The sequence below is a fragment of the Hippopotamus amphibius genome, chromosome 8, assembly GCF_030028045.1.
Source record: "Hippopotamus amphibius kiboko isolate mHipAmp2 chromosome 8, mHipAmp2.hap2, whole genome shotgun sequence".
NCBI lineage: Eukaryota > Metazoa > Chordata > Mammalia > Artiodactyla > Hippopotamidae > Hippopotamus > Hippopotamus amphibius.
In genome coordinates, this window is record NC_080193.1 from 90,708,302 (window position 1) to 90,722,902 (window position 14,601).

Below are 14,601 nucleotides of genomic sequence, written 5' to 3' on the forward strand. Positions count from 1 at the left end.
GTTCCCCACTGAAGAGCTGTGAGGTCGCAGCTGAGGTGTGTAACCTCCTAGGGTCTCTAGAAAGGCGTCCATAAACCCATCTCATCAGGTTTTCTCACGAAAGGAAGGACCACGTAGACTGCCCGGGATGCTGCCTGCCTCGCAGTGCAGCCTCAGTATCTATGAGTATTTGAAGAGACATATGTGAAAAGTACTTGTCAAATATCAGATGCTTGATCAGCACAGAGCAGGAGAGGTGAATGGATTATTTTGTTTCATGTCATCTTTCTTGAATTTATTGTTTCCCAAAAATATGGGGATCAAAATATCTTGATTGTAAAAACCTGTCTTGTTCAGAATACAGTGGGTTAGAACTCACGTGGCTTTTTCTGATAAAATTTAGTGCTGCTTTCTAGATTCAAAACAGGCACTCAGTCACCAGCAGGAGGTGGCCTTTCTGTGAATTATCATATTCATTTGAGCTCAGCCAACCCATGGGGACACCTGCGGTGTGCAGAGGACTGTGTATGACATGGATGAATCCAGCTTCTGTTATCCACGGAGCCCACAGTCTAGTAGTGAAAGAGACATCACAAATGCCCGTATGACAGTATCTCAACAGTAAATGACTCTACAGCAGTTCCCATAAAGGGGCTAAGGAATTTCAAAAGCAGCAGCAGTTACTTTCAACTGGTAAGAAAGGCGGAGGCTTCTCAAGGGAGTGGCATTTAAGCTGAGCCTAGAAGAGTGAGTAGGATTCAGATGGCAGTGGAATGAGGGCAGGAGTGAACGTGGTCAGAGGCACACAGGGTCAAGGTGGAAAACCTGTCTGGGACTGAAACTTTTTTCAGTAAGAGGTGGGAACCACCGGAGTTCTCTGGGAAAGAAATGACCCAATCAGACCTTTAGGAAGATCGCTGGTTGGGAGGAGACTGGAGGAGTTAGCTTCTGAGAGCAGAGGGACCATTACTGCAGCTGTTCAGACCAACGAAGGCTGAAGCAGTGGAGACAGAAAAGAGGGGCATCTTGTGACAGTGGCAGGAGCAACAGGACCGAGTGGCTGCTTTGATGTGGAAGGTGGGATGGAAGGGGAGTGAACAGCAGATGACCACGTCGGAAGTGCCAGAGGGTGGGCGCTGGTTTGGTGGGGGCCGGTGTGCAGTCACAGTGGGCTCTGCCGAGTGACCTGGTCCGCCGCCCATCCTCGTGGAGGCATCCCAGAGGAAGGGGGCAGTGGAGACCTGGAGCTGAGGCTTGGGGTCAGGGCAACGGAAGGAGACTTGGGAGTCAGCCGCAGGGAATTAGTGACAACAGAAGCTGGGGCCTCAGGGGAAATTATCCAGGCAGGTGGAGATGAGGAGACCCAAGAGGCCGAGGAAGAAGAGGATCCTGCACAGGGAAGGAGGAGAGCGAGGGAGACGAGCTGGAGGAGGCGCTTTAGAGGCAGCGGGTCCGAATCTCAGACCTCCTGCTGGCTGACTCCAGGCAAGAACCAGACCTTTCCTCTGCTGTATGGGGGGACTAATGTCCACCCCACCCCACCCCACCCCACTGATTGTCCTGAGAGGTACTTAGTAGACACTCACTCCTTTTCCCCTTTCCTGCAGAAGCCTGGGGAGGCACGGGGAGAAGGGGAGACATGAGCATTCAAGGCTTCGGGAAGGGACACCCCTGCTGGGTCCCTAGTGAGCTGAGAAGGTGGGAAGGTACTGTGGCACTTGCCTTGGGTAGCAGATCTGAAAGACTGATCGCCTGGGGCTGGTGAGTAAGGCGACGAGGAGGAGGTGAGAACCGCTGTGGACGCTCCCTTCGAAGCCACGTGGCCGAGAAGGGAGGGCAGAGAACGCATGGCGTTTGAGGAAGCAGCGGGGGAAAGGCAAGGGCGTCCTGGCTGCTGCGACAGTGAAACCCGCTGTCCTCTCAGGAGGAGGGAGCTAGGTCCGATCTCTTTTCCTTGCATTGAGCGTCTGAGGTTCAAGCTTTCGGGTGTTTGTTCAAAGATGCCAGCTGATTAACTCTGGAAGGAGGAAGCCTGTCACGTGGGCCAGGGAAACTGCAGCTGGTCCCGTGCGCCTGGAGGGGCCTTGGCTGGGTTTCTAAATCAGGTGTCCTGTGACCCTGTCATCTCACGAGCCTGGAAGGAGAGGGCCGCCAGCTCTCCGGAGACTTTTCCAGGGAAGGGAGACCGTGTGGCCGGCCTCCTTCTGAAATGAGCGGTGGGGCACCGAGGGGAGGAGCAGAGGAAGCACCAGGTAGGTAGGTGAGTCTAAGGAGCCCAGGGTTTTTCTCAGTCTTGAAGTCAGGAAAGTATGGGCAGTTCGCCAGCTCTCTCTGTTGCAGACAAGCACAACCCAGTCCCAGACAGTCACCTTTTCTCCTCTGTCCTCAGAATCTCAGACCCCGCCTCACTGCCCACTCCCTCTGCATCATGAAGGGCGTGGTTTGGCCTTTGTCTCACCCCTCAGAGATGATGTGGAGCCGGGGGGACAGGAGGCCGTGTCGGGGGAGGAGGGGGAAGTGGGTGGGCGTGGGGGATCCTTCCACCTGCTCCAAGGAGGGGAGGCAGAACTGAAGGCCCAGAGGAAGGACTGGAGCACAGCGTCCCAGGGATTCAACCGTTGAGAAGGACGTTCTTGGATCTGACTGCATTCTTGGCTAGAGCCTGGGAATACTTTGCTTCCAGAAAAGTTCTTTTTTCTTCCAACGTTTCAATTGTGTTTTTTCAGTTCCTCCTTCAGGTTGGTCTCTGCTCTAATCACCTGCTCTTCCATCCTTCCCTCCCTTCCTACCTTGCTGACACCCCCCCTCCCTTCCTGTTTGTAGAGGCAGTGTGGACAGTGGCTAAGTGTGTTGGCCCTACAGCCAGACTGCCTGGGTCCGAAATCCCAGTTCCTGACGTGTGCACACGTGGGCTAGTACGTCACGTCTCTGAGCCTCAGTTTCCTCATTCTTCAGATGTTATAATAACATCCATCTCATAGAGTAACACATCATGATGAGAATTAACTAAGTAAATACGTGTAAAGAGCTTAGAGTGGTACCTGGGAAGTAGTAAGTGCTCTGTAAATATCATCTATCTGTCTGTCTGTTGTCTGTCTGTCTCTTTTTTTGTAAATGCCTTCAAATCCTTTTTGGATTTTGCCAGGTGACACAGAAAGAATATATTATGTTGAAAGAACCTATAGAAATTATATTTCTAGAAATTATAATGAATTATATAGTATATTTATACTAAAGTACAGAGATTATAATTTAAGAGTCCCAGTGATGGAGAGCTCATCATCTTATAAAACCTTCATTCTGGATATAAAGTTCCTTCTAACATTGATCTTCATTCTGTGGCTTTTACTAACATTAACAGTCTTAGCAGAATAAAGGATAAATAAATTTATTCTTGTTATTAGGAGCAAATAAAAATACATCTGATTCTTAGGTTGAAAAAAGTCAACACAGCCTAAGGACCAGATGCAGGGATATGTCTTTCACATGAACTGCTGCTGATAAATTTCAACCTGTAGATTTTATGTCACAGGCCTTATTTGTTATATGTTTCAAACTTTGACACTCACCTTCCATGTGTTAGTTATCTCTGCTACTTTTGTGACCTTTGACCTCACGAAGACACTGTTAAGAATGATGACTAGGCCCCCAAACCTCTTGCGTTACTAAAAACTTTCCTCTAGGCCGGCATCAGTGGTTTTGAGTACTCCTCAGTAGCTGCAAAGCTACCCTAGTCTGCATTATCCATTTCACTTTTCTCTTTGAATAGCAAACATGAGAGAATCTGTTAGAGGCTTGTTAAGATCCTGATACATCCCCCACCCCACATGTATTACATCTTTCCCTTACTGATCTGATATGTCCCGCTACCTACAAAATGAAAGAAAACTAAATGGGAGAAGCAGTCAGTATGATTTTTCTCTCTTTTAGGGAATCTCTCTTCATTTTAAATAGAAAGTAGCATAAGATGATATGAATTGGTGAAAGTTGAAAGGAAAGAGATAAGAGGTAACAGTTACAATGTTCAAAGAATTCATTTTACCAAAAAGGTAAAAGTATTTGGCTATTCTTCAGTTTGTAGCTCCCTGATTTAGATATTTAATTTTTGTAACACAATGTTATCATAGCCATAATTGTATGTCATCTTCTTTTACTGTCAATGTTGAGTTGAAGTAGAAATTCCCAAAGGGATGTGTATAGTGCATGATCCAGGTGGGTACTTGGTGCTTTCCAACGGTGATGTTAGAAAACGTGACTAGGCAGCAAGAAGTCTCAAGGCATTTTCTACCTTTAAGGCACATTTAGGGAAATACTGTAATTTTTTAGGAGACCGTTTTCTCTAAAACAAATATATGTTTGTTATAATTTTGTTTCTGTCTATACCAGATGGTCAAAAAAATCAAGTTAAAGAAGGATCTGGAACCTTGTATTCTGGTACAGAATGATTGCTAAAATATACTATTAAGTGAAAAGGACAGGGTATAATTTGCTACCATTTATGAGAAAAAAATGGAAGAGTACAGGAGAAATTGGTTAACATTTATTCCTTGTAGAGAGGACACTGGTGGTTGAGGGACAGTCTTTAGTGCTTTTTGAATAGTGAATCATGTGAATGTATTACTTGACAAATAAACAAACAATAAATGCATAAGAAAAAAGAAGCTGGGTTAGGGAAGCAACAATAAGTAGTTATTTCCTTTTTTTTAAAGGTGTATGGGCTTTGGAATTAGCTGCACTTAGATTTGAATTTTGGCTTGACTGCTGCTGGCAGTTGAGCATGGGGAAAGTTACATCACTTCATGTAAAATCTGGGCAAGACCTTCTTGGCTGGGTTTTTATGCAGATCAAATATAATAAGGATCATTTCTGAAAGTTGAGTTTGTGGTGATCTGATCTTAGGATATGAAATGAAGGAGATGAAGCAGATTTCAGCCTGGGTTTGAGCATCTTCCTCTGAAGATGGCTTTTCTTTTTCTTTTTTTTTTTAAGAATTTTTATTCAGATATAATTGACATACAATAAATAACCTGCATATATTTAAAATGTACAATTTGATTTTTTTTCTTATTAGTAATGTCTATATGGCAATCCCAGTCTCCCAATTCATCACACCCTAACCTCCCTCCCCTTTTCCCCCTTGGTGTCCATATGTTTGTTCTCTACATCTGTGTCTCTATTTCTGCCTTACAAACCGTTTAATCTGTACCATTTTTCTAGATTCCACATGTGTTAATATATGATATTTGTTTTTCTCTTTCTGATTTACTTCACTCTGTATGACAGTCTCTAGGTCCATCCATGTCTCTACATGAAGATGGCTTTTCGCTGTCCAAGAAATACAAAAGACAAGACATATTAATGCTTGGGTTCCAACTGGTGAATAGATTTGGGCTGACAGTTATAAGTTAACTTTGAACAGATCATTAGATCCAGCCAAAAGGGTTCAACATGTCTTTGCAATGAAGGAAATTGAGTGGTTAAGCCAGTGATAGACCCTTCTCCTCTGGATTTATAGAAGAAATTAGCCAGTGAGATATAAGCCATCTCCTTTCCCCTGTTATAACCACTGTCTTACGAGAGTTCAGAAGCTCTCTTCTGATAGACAGAATTCAAAGGAGGCACCGTAAAGCAATCCCTGGATGCAGAAAAGGACTCCTGTTACATCTGTGTCATTGCCTAAGTCACTCCTGGGACAGAAAGATTGGGACGAGGTAGAGCCATTAACATTGCATTCTCTGTAAGGCATATCCATTCCCAGCTAAATAGGTCTACATGCTGAACATTTTTCCCCAGGGCCTAGATGTGGGAAAATATGAGACTAATATTTCGTGCAGTAATTATAGTTACCTTTTTGTCTATGTACTCAATGAGTAGGCTTTGTAACATGAATCTTTCAGATGCAGGGACCATAAAAGAGAACTCCAGTTGTCTAAACCAGAATGGAATTAACTTAGATAACAGAGTTCCAGAAATAGGACTGACTTCAGGGGAGGGGAGGTTTGATCCTGAGGCCCAGGATGGCCTTATGCTCTACCTCTCTGTGATTCTTTCATCTTTGTCCTCTTTTGAGCATTGACTTCTTCGTTAAGCTGGCTCTTCCCAGGGTAGTAAAAGTGATGGGAGCATTTCTAGGTTTTGCACCCTCACACCCCATCCTCCAGGGGAAGAGAGAACACCACTCCTGATTATTCACAGAAAACCTATGGATTTCGTTGCATCTCCTTGGCTTGAGTTGGGTTATGCACCCATCCCAGTGGGATATGCTGATTGGTTTAAGTTATTGGATTTCAAGCCTGGCACCCCTTCAAAGGACTCTAATTTCATTGCTCAGAGAAGTGGATTACATGCATTGGCATTTTAAAATATTCCCTTGTTGGTTCTAATATATAGCCAGAGTTGAGTTTATTAGCTTAAGCCAATCAGTGTCTGCTCTTAGAGCTGAGAATGCAACAGTTCTCTAAAGGAAAATCAGGATAAACTTGACAGATTGATGAGAGAAGGGGAAAACAGATCTTGGGGAAGCAAACGTTAAATATTTGCTTGTGGCGGACAGATCAGTTGCCCCAGTGTCTGTATTACATCTTTCTATTTTGCTACTAGAACCCAGATTTTGTTTGGGGCTGCAATGTGCCAGCCCCAGGGGATAGATTGTGATCTGTGTCCCCACTTGTCCTGCCTCTCTTACAGTGAGAGAGAGAGAGAGAGATGGAAGAGCTAATTGCTCTCTCTGTCCATAAAAGAGAGTACAAAGTTTAAAGTTAATACATAAGAAATTGGAAGTGTAAACATAATATTTAGAGTTATGAAAGTAGCTACCAGAGGAAAAGAAGAAGAGAAAGGAAGAGGAGGAGAAGGAGGAAGAAAAATAGGGAATAAGACAAGAAAGAGGATGGGAAAGCAAACTTTTAGTTTTCATTTTTTACCCTCTGTTCTCTTTGAATTTTAATTTCTACATGATTTTATTATTTTTAAAATTAAAAATAATCTCTTTTGAACTTGTTCCTAAGAGTATAAGATGATTTTAAAATACATGTCACCTATTGTTAGAGTACATTTCTTTAAATGTATAAATCACCTTTTTAACAAGAAATAAGAAGTATTTTTTATCCGTGCCAGGTATCCACAACCTCACAATAATTTAGTGTAGATATGAATAAAATGTTTTAATTTTATGTGTGAGAAAATCATCCCAGGAGTTTAAATCAGAACTCAAGGTCAAGGCCAGCTCATGGGATTGAAAGCTGCAGGAGAGCTAGCTCCTGATGGTAGCAGGAGGTTGAGCTTTGTTCTCCTTTCTTGCTTGGCCTTAGCCTTCTTATCTAGCAGCCCTAATCTGATTTGGCCAACAACTAGAGAGGAGAAAAACCTCAAGAATTCAGCTAAGCATCTTCAGTTATTCATTTTCAATCAAATGTTTTTCAGTTTGACCTGGTTCCCAGCTAAGTTATGAAGTTAAATATGCGTGATTTCTTTTATTACACCTTTGCTCATGTACTCATTGTTAAAGTTTCAGGCCACTGCATCACAATGACCACAGTGTATCATTTCAGAAATGATGAGTAAACAGATTATTTTAGAAAATAAGACTTTAACTTTTGACGTCTAATAGATTTGAGTGTTAAGTTACTTGTGAAGAATATTTAACTTGTTATTTTCAAATTATTTGTCTAAAGAAAAGTGGTACAATTTAAAAAAATGTCAAAGGGCATCGTAAGACTTGTTTTTCTCTAATACTAGGGAGCAAAGGAGTTAGTTTCTTTAGCTGCGGGTAAGATTTTGTTCATCATCGTTTCTCATTTGCCACATTTAGGTTCTGTTCTTTGGGCTCATATGTTAAAGAGGAAGTCAGATTCCCCTCTTATCATTTATTTTTTCAAAAGCCGATTCTTAGGTTAAAACTCTGCCCAAGCCTTTTCTGGTTTTAGAGCTTTAAATTGTGCACGAAACTTTCAGATGCTGTTATACATGATTATCCATGACTATTCTGTCCAAAGAAGACAGTAATAATGGGGATTTGTGAAGTGCAGAGCTTCATTCTGTTAGTCTTAACAGGCACCTGTCACGAGCAAAGGCAGCCGACGGCATCATGTGTGGATCCATCCTTAGCAGATTTTAAAATGTGACCTTAGGATGATCAATGGAATAGAATAGAGAACTCAGAAGTAAGCCCAAACACATATGGACACCTTATCTTTGACAAAGGAGGCACGAGTATACAATGGAAAAAAGACAGCCTCTTCAATAAGTGGTGCTGGGAAAACTGGACAGCAACATGTAAAAGAATGAAATTAGAACACTTCCTAACACCATACACAAAAATAAACTCCAAATGGATTAAAGACCTACATGTAAGGCCAGACACTATAAAACTCCTAGAGGAAAACATAGGCAGAACACTCTATGACATACATCAAAGCAACATCCTTTTTGACCCACCTCCTAGAATCATGGAAATAAAATCAAGAATAAACGAATGGGACCTCATGAAACTTAAAAGCTTTTGCATAGCAAAAGAAACCATAAACAAGACTAAAAGGCAACCCTCAGAATGGGAAAAAATAATTGCCTATGAAACAACGGACAAAGGATTAACCTCCAAAATATACAAGCAGCTCATGCAGCTTAATACCAAAAAAGCAAATAACCCAATCCACAAATGGGCAGAAGACCTAAATAGACATTTCTCCAAAGAAGACATACAGATGGCCAACAAACACATGAAAAGATGCTCAACATCACTAATCATCAGAGAAATGCAAGCCAAAGCCACAATGAGGTATCACCTCACACCAATCAGAATGGCCATCATCACAAAGTCTGGAAACCACAAATGTTGGAGAGGGTGTGGAGAAAAGGGAACTCTCCTGCACTGTTGGTGGGACTGTAAGTTGGTACAGCCACTATGGAAAACAATTTGGAGGTTCCTTAAAAAACTACAAATAGAACTACCATATGATCCAGTAATCCCACTCCTGGGCATATACCCAAAGAAAACCATAATCCCAAAAGAAACGTGTACCATAATGTTTATTGCAGCACTATTTACAATAGCCAGAACATGGAAGCAACCTAAATGCCCATCAACAAATGAATGGATACAGAAGATGTGGCATATATATACAATGGAATACTACTCAGCTATAAAAAGGGATGAGATGGAGGTATATGTAATGAGGTGGATAGAACTACAATCTGTCATACAGAGTGAAGTAAGTCAGAAAGAGAAGGACAAATATTGTATGCTAACTCACATATACGGAATCTAAAAATGGTACTGATGAACTCAGTGACAAGAACAAGGATGCAGATACAGAGAATGGACTGGAGAACTCGAGGTATGGGAGGGGGCGGGGGGTGAAGGGGAAGCTGAGACGAAGCGAGAGAGTAGCACAGACATATATATACTACCAACTGTAAAATAGTCAGTGGGAAGTTGTTGTATAACAAAGGGAGTCCAACTCGAGGTTGGAAGATGCCTTAGAGGACTGGGGCAGGGAGGGTTGGGGGGACTCGAGGGGGGGGAGTCAAGGAAGGGAGGGAATACGGGGGTATGTGTATAAAAACAGATGATTGAACCTTGTGTACTCCCCCCAAAAAAAAAAATGTGACCTTGTTGCTTCTCCATCAGTTTATCAGAGGAACAGACACTGAAACAGAAATAATTTGTTTCACATTCTGTGTTGGTATTTAGGAATAGCAAAATAACTGATAGATGGACAGCAAGAAGGGAAAGGTTAAAAAAAGGCTGAAGCCAGGATGACCAATGATGAATGATTGGTCTCTGAAGAATAGAGGTTTGACTACATTTGTTCAGGACACAAGTTCTAAGGCATGCGCCTAAGGAGCTAAAGGAAAACTCAGCAGAGACCTTGAATCGCAAGTTAATGAAGCCACCTAGTGGTTTGTTGCATAATTTCAGGTTGTGTAAACAGGAAGCATCTCATCTGAGATGCGATTGTGTGGGTCTGGAATCAAGTGTGAGTAGGAGTCTGATCACTTTTCATTTAGTCCAGCAAGGAGGGTCAGTTTAATTGAGAGTAAGCACAGCGCTGCTCTGTGTAATCTTTTATTTACTTATAGTCTTCTTTTTTTTTTAATCAAAAAAGACTTAAGGTAACTTACATGAAAATACAATGAGAGAGCACAAACTAGAAGAGGAGAAAAGAGAAAAAACATGAATAAAGGCATAATAAAAAGCAGTTTAAAAACTTTTGATAATTCAGAAGTGCTTTCAAAATCCTGTACATTTTCCATGAAGGGACTATGCATTTTCAGGTAAGTGTGGAAACCAATCAGTTGTAAAATTCACAATGTTCAGAACGGTGAAACAATTTTTAGGAAAAGTAAAATCGCAGCCGACGTCAAGAGCAGAGAAAACCTTTTCTGAGCATCCTCACAAATGACATACCACATAATGTCCTGTATGTTGTCCTCAATCCTCATAATAGAAATCATCCTGATTCTTGGAAGGTTGCTTCTTGTGCCTGCACTGCTTTGGAGGAGAATGTGCACCAAGCTCCATTTTCAGGGCTTGCATTAAAGCATTTGATCCATACAATAAACCTGTGAGGTAGGTAGTGTTATTATCTCCATGTTACCCATGAGGCCACTGACACACAGTGAGGTTACGAACTCGCCCAAAGTTAGGCTGTTAATAAATAACGGAGCGAGGATTCAAGCCTGGGACGTCTGGCTCTAGCACCTGTGCTCTTTTCCAAGATGCTGTATATACTGAATGACCCATCCAGTGAAAATGGCCATACCGGACACAGTCTGTGGGGGGGTTAGATAGGAGTGCTTTAACGTGGTGCTGAAGATGAGGTCAGGATTGCGCATTTCTAAGATGACACCGTTCACGTTGCCCTCCAGTGTCACAGACTTTATCCCTGACCCCAGTCCCTGCACACGCATGCACACGCATGTGCATACATGCCTTTGGTCAGAAACGGAGGACCAGGGAAGATTACTCAGATTCACCGCTTCCTGACTTCTAGAAGACAGCTGAAATCCATGACCTTGTAAAAATATTTACTTTATTGAAGTTTAGTTGATTTACATTGTTGTGTACATGATGGTTTAGTTTTACATTATATATACATTCTTTTTCATATTCTTTTCCGTTATGGTTTATCACAGGATTTTGAATATAGTTCCCTGTGCTCTACAGTAGGTCCTTGTTGTTTATCTATTCTGTATGTCATAGTTTGTGTCTGCTAACCCCAAACTCCCAGTCCGTCTCTCTCCCACCCCCCTCCACCCCCTTGGCAACCACAAGTCTGTTCTCTGTGTCTGTGAGTTTGTTTCTGTTTCATAGGTACGTTCATTTGTGTCATATTTTAGATTCCACATATAAGTGATATCGTACGGTATTTGTCTTTCTCCTTCTGACTTACTTCACTTAGTGTGATAGTCTCTAGGTCCATCAGTGTATGGCTGAGAAGTATTCCATTGTATATATGCACCACATCATCTTTATCCAGTCATCTGTTGACAGACGTTTAGGTTGTTTCCATGTCTTGGCTATTGTGAATAGTCCTGCCATGAACATAGGAGTGTATGTATCTTTCTGGTTAGAGTTTTGTGAAATCCATGACCTTAGATGCCTTTGTATTGTCAGATACAAGATCTGAAATGCAGTCCTAAAAAGCGCTTTATTTTGCTAGCTTTCCTTTCTCAAGGTGGTATTTATAAATGTTTGGGAATGGCAGCTAAATGGATTTTTCTTAACCAGGTATGAAAGTTGATTAGGGATGAGCAAGGCAAGCCTTGAAAAGAACTTGGTAGGAAATAATGGCATCATTGAAACATTTCCAGTTAGAGGAGTTAAAATATCATATAACTTGAGTCTTAAATGGAGCATTTAGAATGATGTTCTTTTAGGCTGTGCATTAAGATAGTTGTGTGGTTAATGTTATTGCTAAGAGGAAAAGGTATGCTCTATAAAATGACTCTTCTATATAGGTAAGTCTCTTTGAAAACAAATTTCCATGGCATTTAAAACAAATGCTTAGCTCAATAAAGATTCTAATGCTTCTGAAAGATTCAGATTCTGTTTGGAGACCAACATGATGGCTTACTACTCATAAGATTGAAGTTTTCAGAATGATAATCTTTTAATAGTTCTGCTGTATGCTTGAAAGTTTCATCCTATCATGGGAACATAAATGAAAGGGAGCAATGCTGAGATACGGTGAAAGAAATACGGCTGGAAATCAAGAAACTTGGGATTCCCAGGTCTACTTTATTCTGATAACAAAGAAAGACACACATTCTTTGTGTGTCATTTTTCTTATGAACTTTGGAGTGAAATCTGAATTCAAATACCAGTTCTGATACCTGTTAGCTGGATGATACTGGATTAGCCAGTTAACCTTTTGGGGCTTCAGTTTCATTGTCTATAAAATGGCTTCAGTAATGCATGGATTTTATCAGGTGCTCACTGTGTGCAGGTATGTTATATTTAAAGAGTTTTTATACCTTCAATCTTTATAACAATTTTAAATGGACTCTTCACCATGGTTATCCCCACTTCACAGGTACTGTCACTGCAGTTGGAAGAATAGGTAATGTGAAGAATTTAATTAGGATAATTTAGGTAGTGGGTCATATAACCTGGTATAAAGCAGATTCTCCAGACGTGGAGCTGATGTATTCCTGTTGACTTCATCTCACCCATCTCCTTTTCTTCTTTGGGGATATGTTTTGAAGATTAGTGAAGAGGAGAACCACAGGCTTCAACAGCTTAGCTTTGGGAACTAGAGATTTAGGTCAAAATGTAAAAATAAAACTGAATTTTTATTTTCCTACAGGAGTGGCAAAAACTCAACTATGATATCTACACCCTGCGACAGATTCGAAGGGAAGTGAGAAATAGATGGAAACGCATTTTAGAAGATTTAGGTGAGTCTGAAAGTGATTAAGAAATGATAAAATTAACCAGCTGTGATCATTCCTCCTCACTTTCTCCAGAATGGTTTTTATAAAAGGAATGTCAGTAACTGGCTGATTAAGGCTACTGTGTACTAATTATTTCCCAGTCCTGTCCTCCCTGTAGCCTCAAGCATAAACATCTGATGTGTCTGTCATCACCAGCCCCTGTCTTGAGGACGTATTTTGCCATGTGTTACTCCATCTGTCCTCAGTATCAGGTAGCACAGGGCAGTGGAATCACGTGGGCACCACCATTGAATTTCGGGGCATTGTACATTGATTGTATTAGATGGGAGTGATTGGCCAATTAGTCATAGCCTTATAAGATACGGCAGATAGGGAGAAATATTATTTGTAAGAGAGACAGCAAAATCAATACCTGTGGTATTGGAGTAGATATTGGGTATTGATTTTTCTTAAATCTGCCAGGGTTGTGATACAAGAAACATGGTCCTCACATTGTCAAGTAAGCTTGTGTCCGTGTTTTAAAAAATGAGTTTATCAACTTTGAAGTCCTTAGTCCTTCTGCTTTGGAAGCGAACATGACGCTTTGGCATCATAAGCTTTCAAAAGCAGGGTGCTAAGTTGCTAGCCCCTGTTGCCTTAGTTGGGATACAAGGGGATGGGGTGGACCTCTGCCCTCCTTACTCATCCAGTATGGTGGTGACTTAATAGTCTCCTTTTTGCAATGTAAATTATCCCAGGAAGGTTCAGTCTATGAGTCTTTTAGACCTTTGGGTAAATAATTTAACCAGTCAACCATATTGCCCCAGGGAAGGGACTCTGGGTTAGGAGAAGTAGGGCCTGAAGGTGACCATTGTGCACCTTGGGGGGCAAGTAAGAATTCTGGGGACTGGGGAGGAGATGAAGAGTAGGGAGTGGGAGGAGGGTTTCCAAACCAAAAAAGGGGGCAGCTGGCAGTCAGTGGGTGCGGATCAGAGGGAAAAGTTAACAAAGAAAATTTGATAAGAAGAAACCTCAAAAAAATTGTAATTCAAGACCCCACCAACCTCACTGAGGTGGGAAGCAGCACAGGGAGTAGTGCCTTGGGCTTCAGTTTTCTTGTATTTGTTTTGAATCCACTGTTGGATCCCTTAATCTCCTGCAGGAACTGTACTGCAGGACCATCATTTCCTTGTGACTGCTTTACACGAGCGTTCAATTTCTTTACCTTAGGTTTTCAAAAGGAAGCAGACTCTTTGCTGTCAGTGACAAAACTCAGCACCATCAGTGATTCTAAAAACACAAGGAAAGCTCGGGAGATATTGTTGAGACTGGCTGAAGAGACCAGTATTTTCCCAACCAGTTGGGAGCTCTCGGAGAGATATCTCTTTGTTGTGGTAAGTGGACGCCTTTGTCCATCTGCCCTGATTTTGCTTTAGCGTTTGCTTCTCTCGTTAGTCCACATACTCATCACACTGACACCACCAGCTCCGCCACGGCATGAGGTGCGGTGGCTGATGCTGGCATCTTATGCATTGGTACCCAGTGCCCAGCACATCATCATCACTTGGAGGGCTTTAAAAATTCAGGTTTCTGGATTGCACTTAGACCGGCTGAGACTTGGGTTGTGGCTCAAGAACCTAGCTGTATTTTTCAGCCAATTTTGCTGTGCAGTCAGTTTTTTGAACCATCTGTAGGTCAAAGAGATGTGAGAAATGTTGTGTATATAATAATGATTTGAAAGGACTC

The 14,601-nt window shown here is 41.9% G+C and overlaps 1 protein-coding gene across 1 annotated transcript in view; it reads left to right on the forward strand.

Moving 5' to 3' along the window:
- Positions 1-14,601, forward strand: part of MREG (melanoregulin) — a 64,246-nt gene that overhangs the window by 47,567 nt on the left and 2,078 nt on the right. Inside the window, exons 3-4 of the mRNA XM_057745306.1 lie at positions 12,789-12,879; positions 14,086-14,249. Of these exons, the coding sequence (XP_057601289.1) occupies positions 12,789-12,879; positions 14,086-14,249 (255 nt within the window). The remainder of the gene's footprint in view (positions 1-12,788; positions 12,880-14,085; positions 14,250-14,601) is intronic.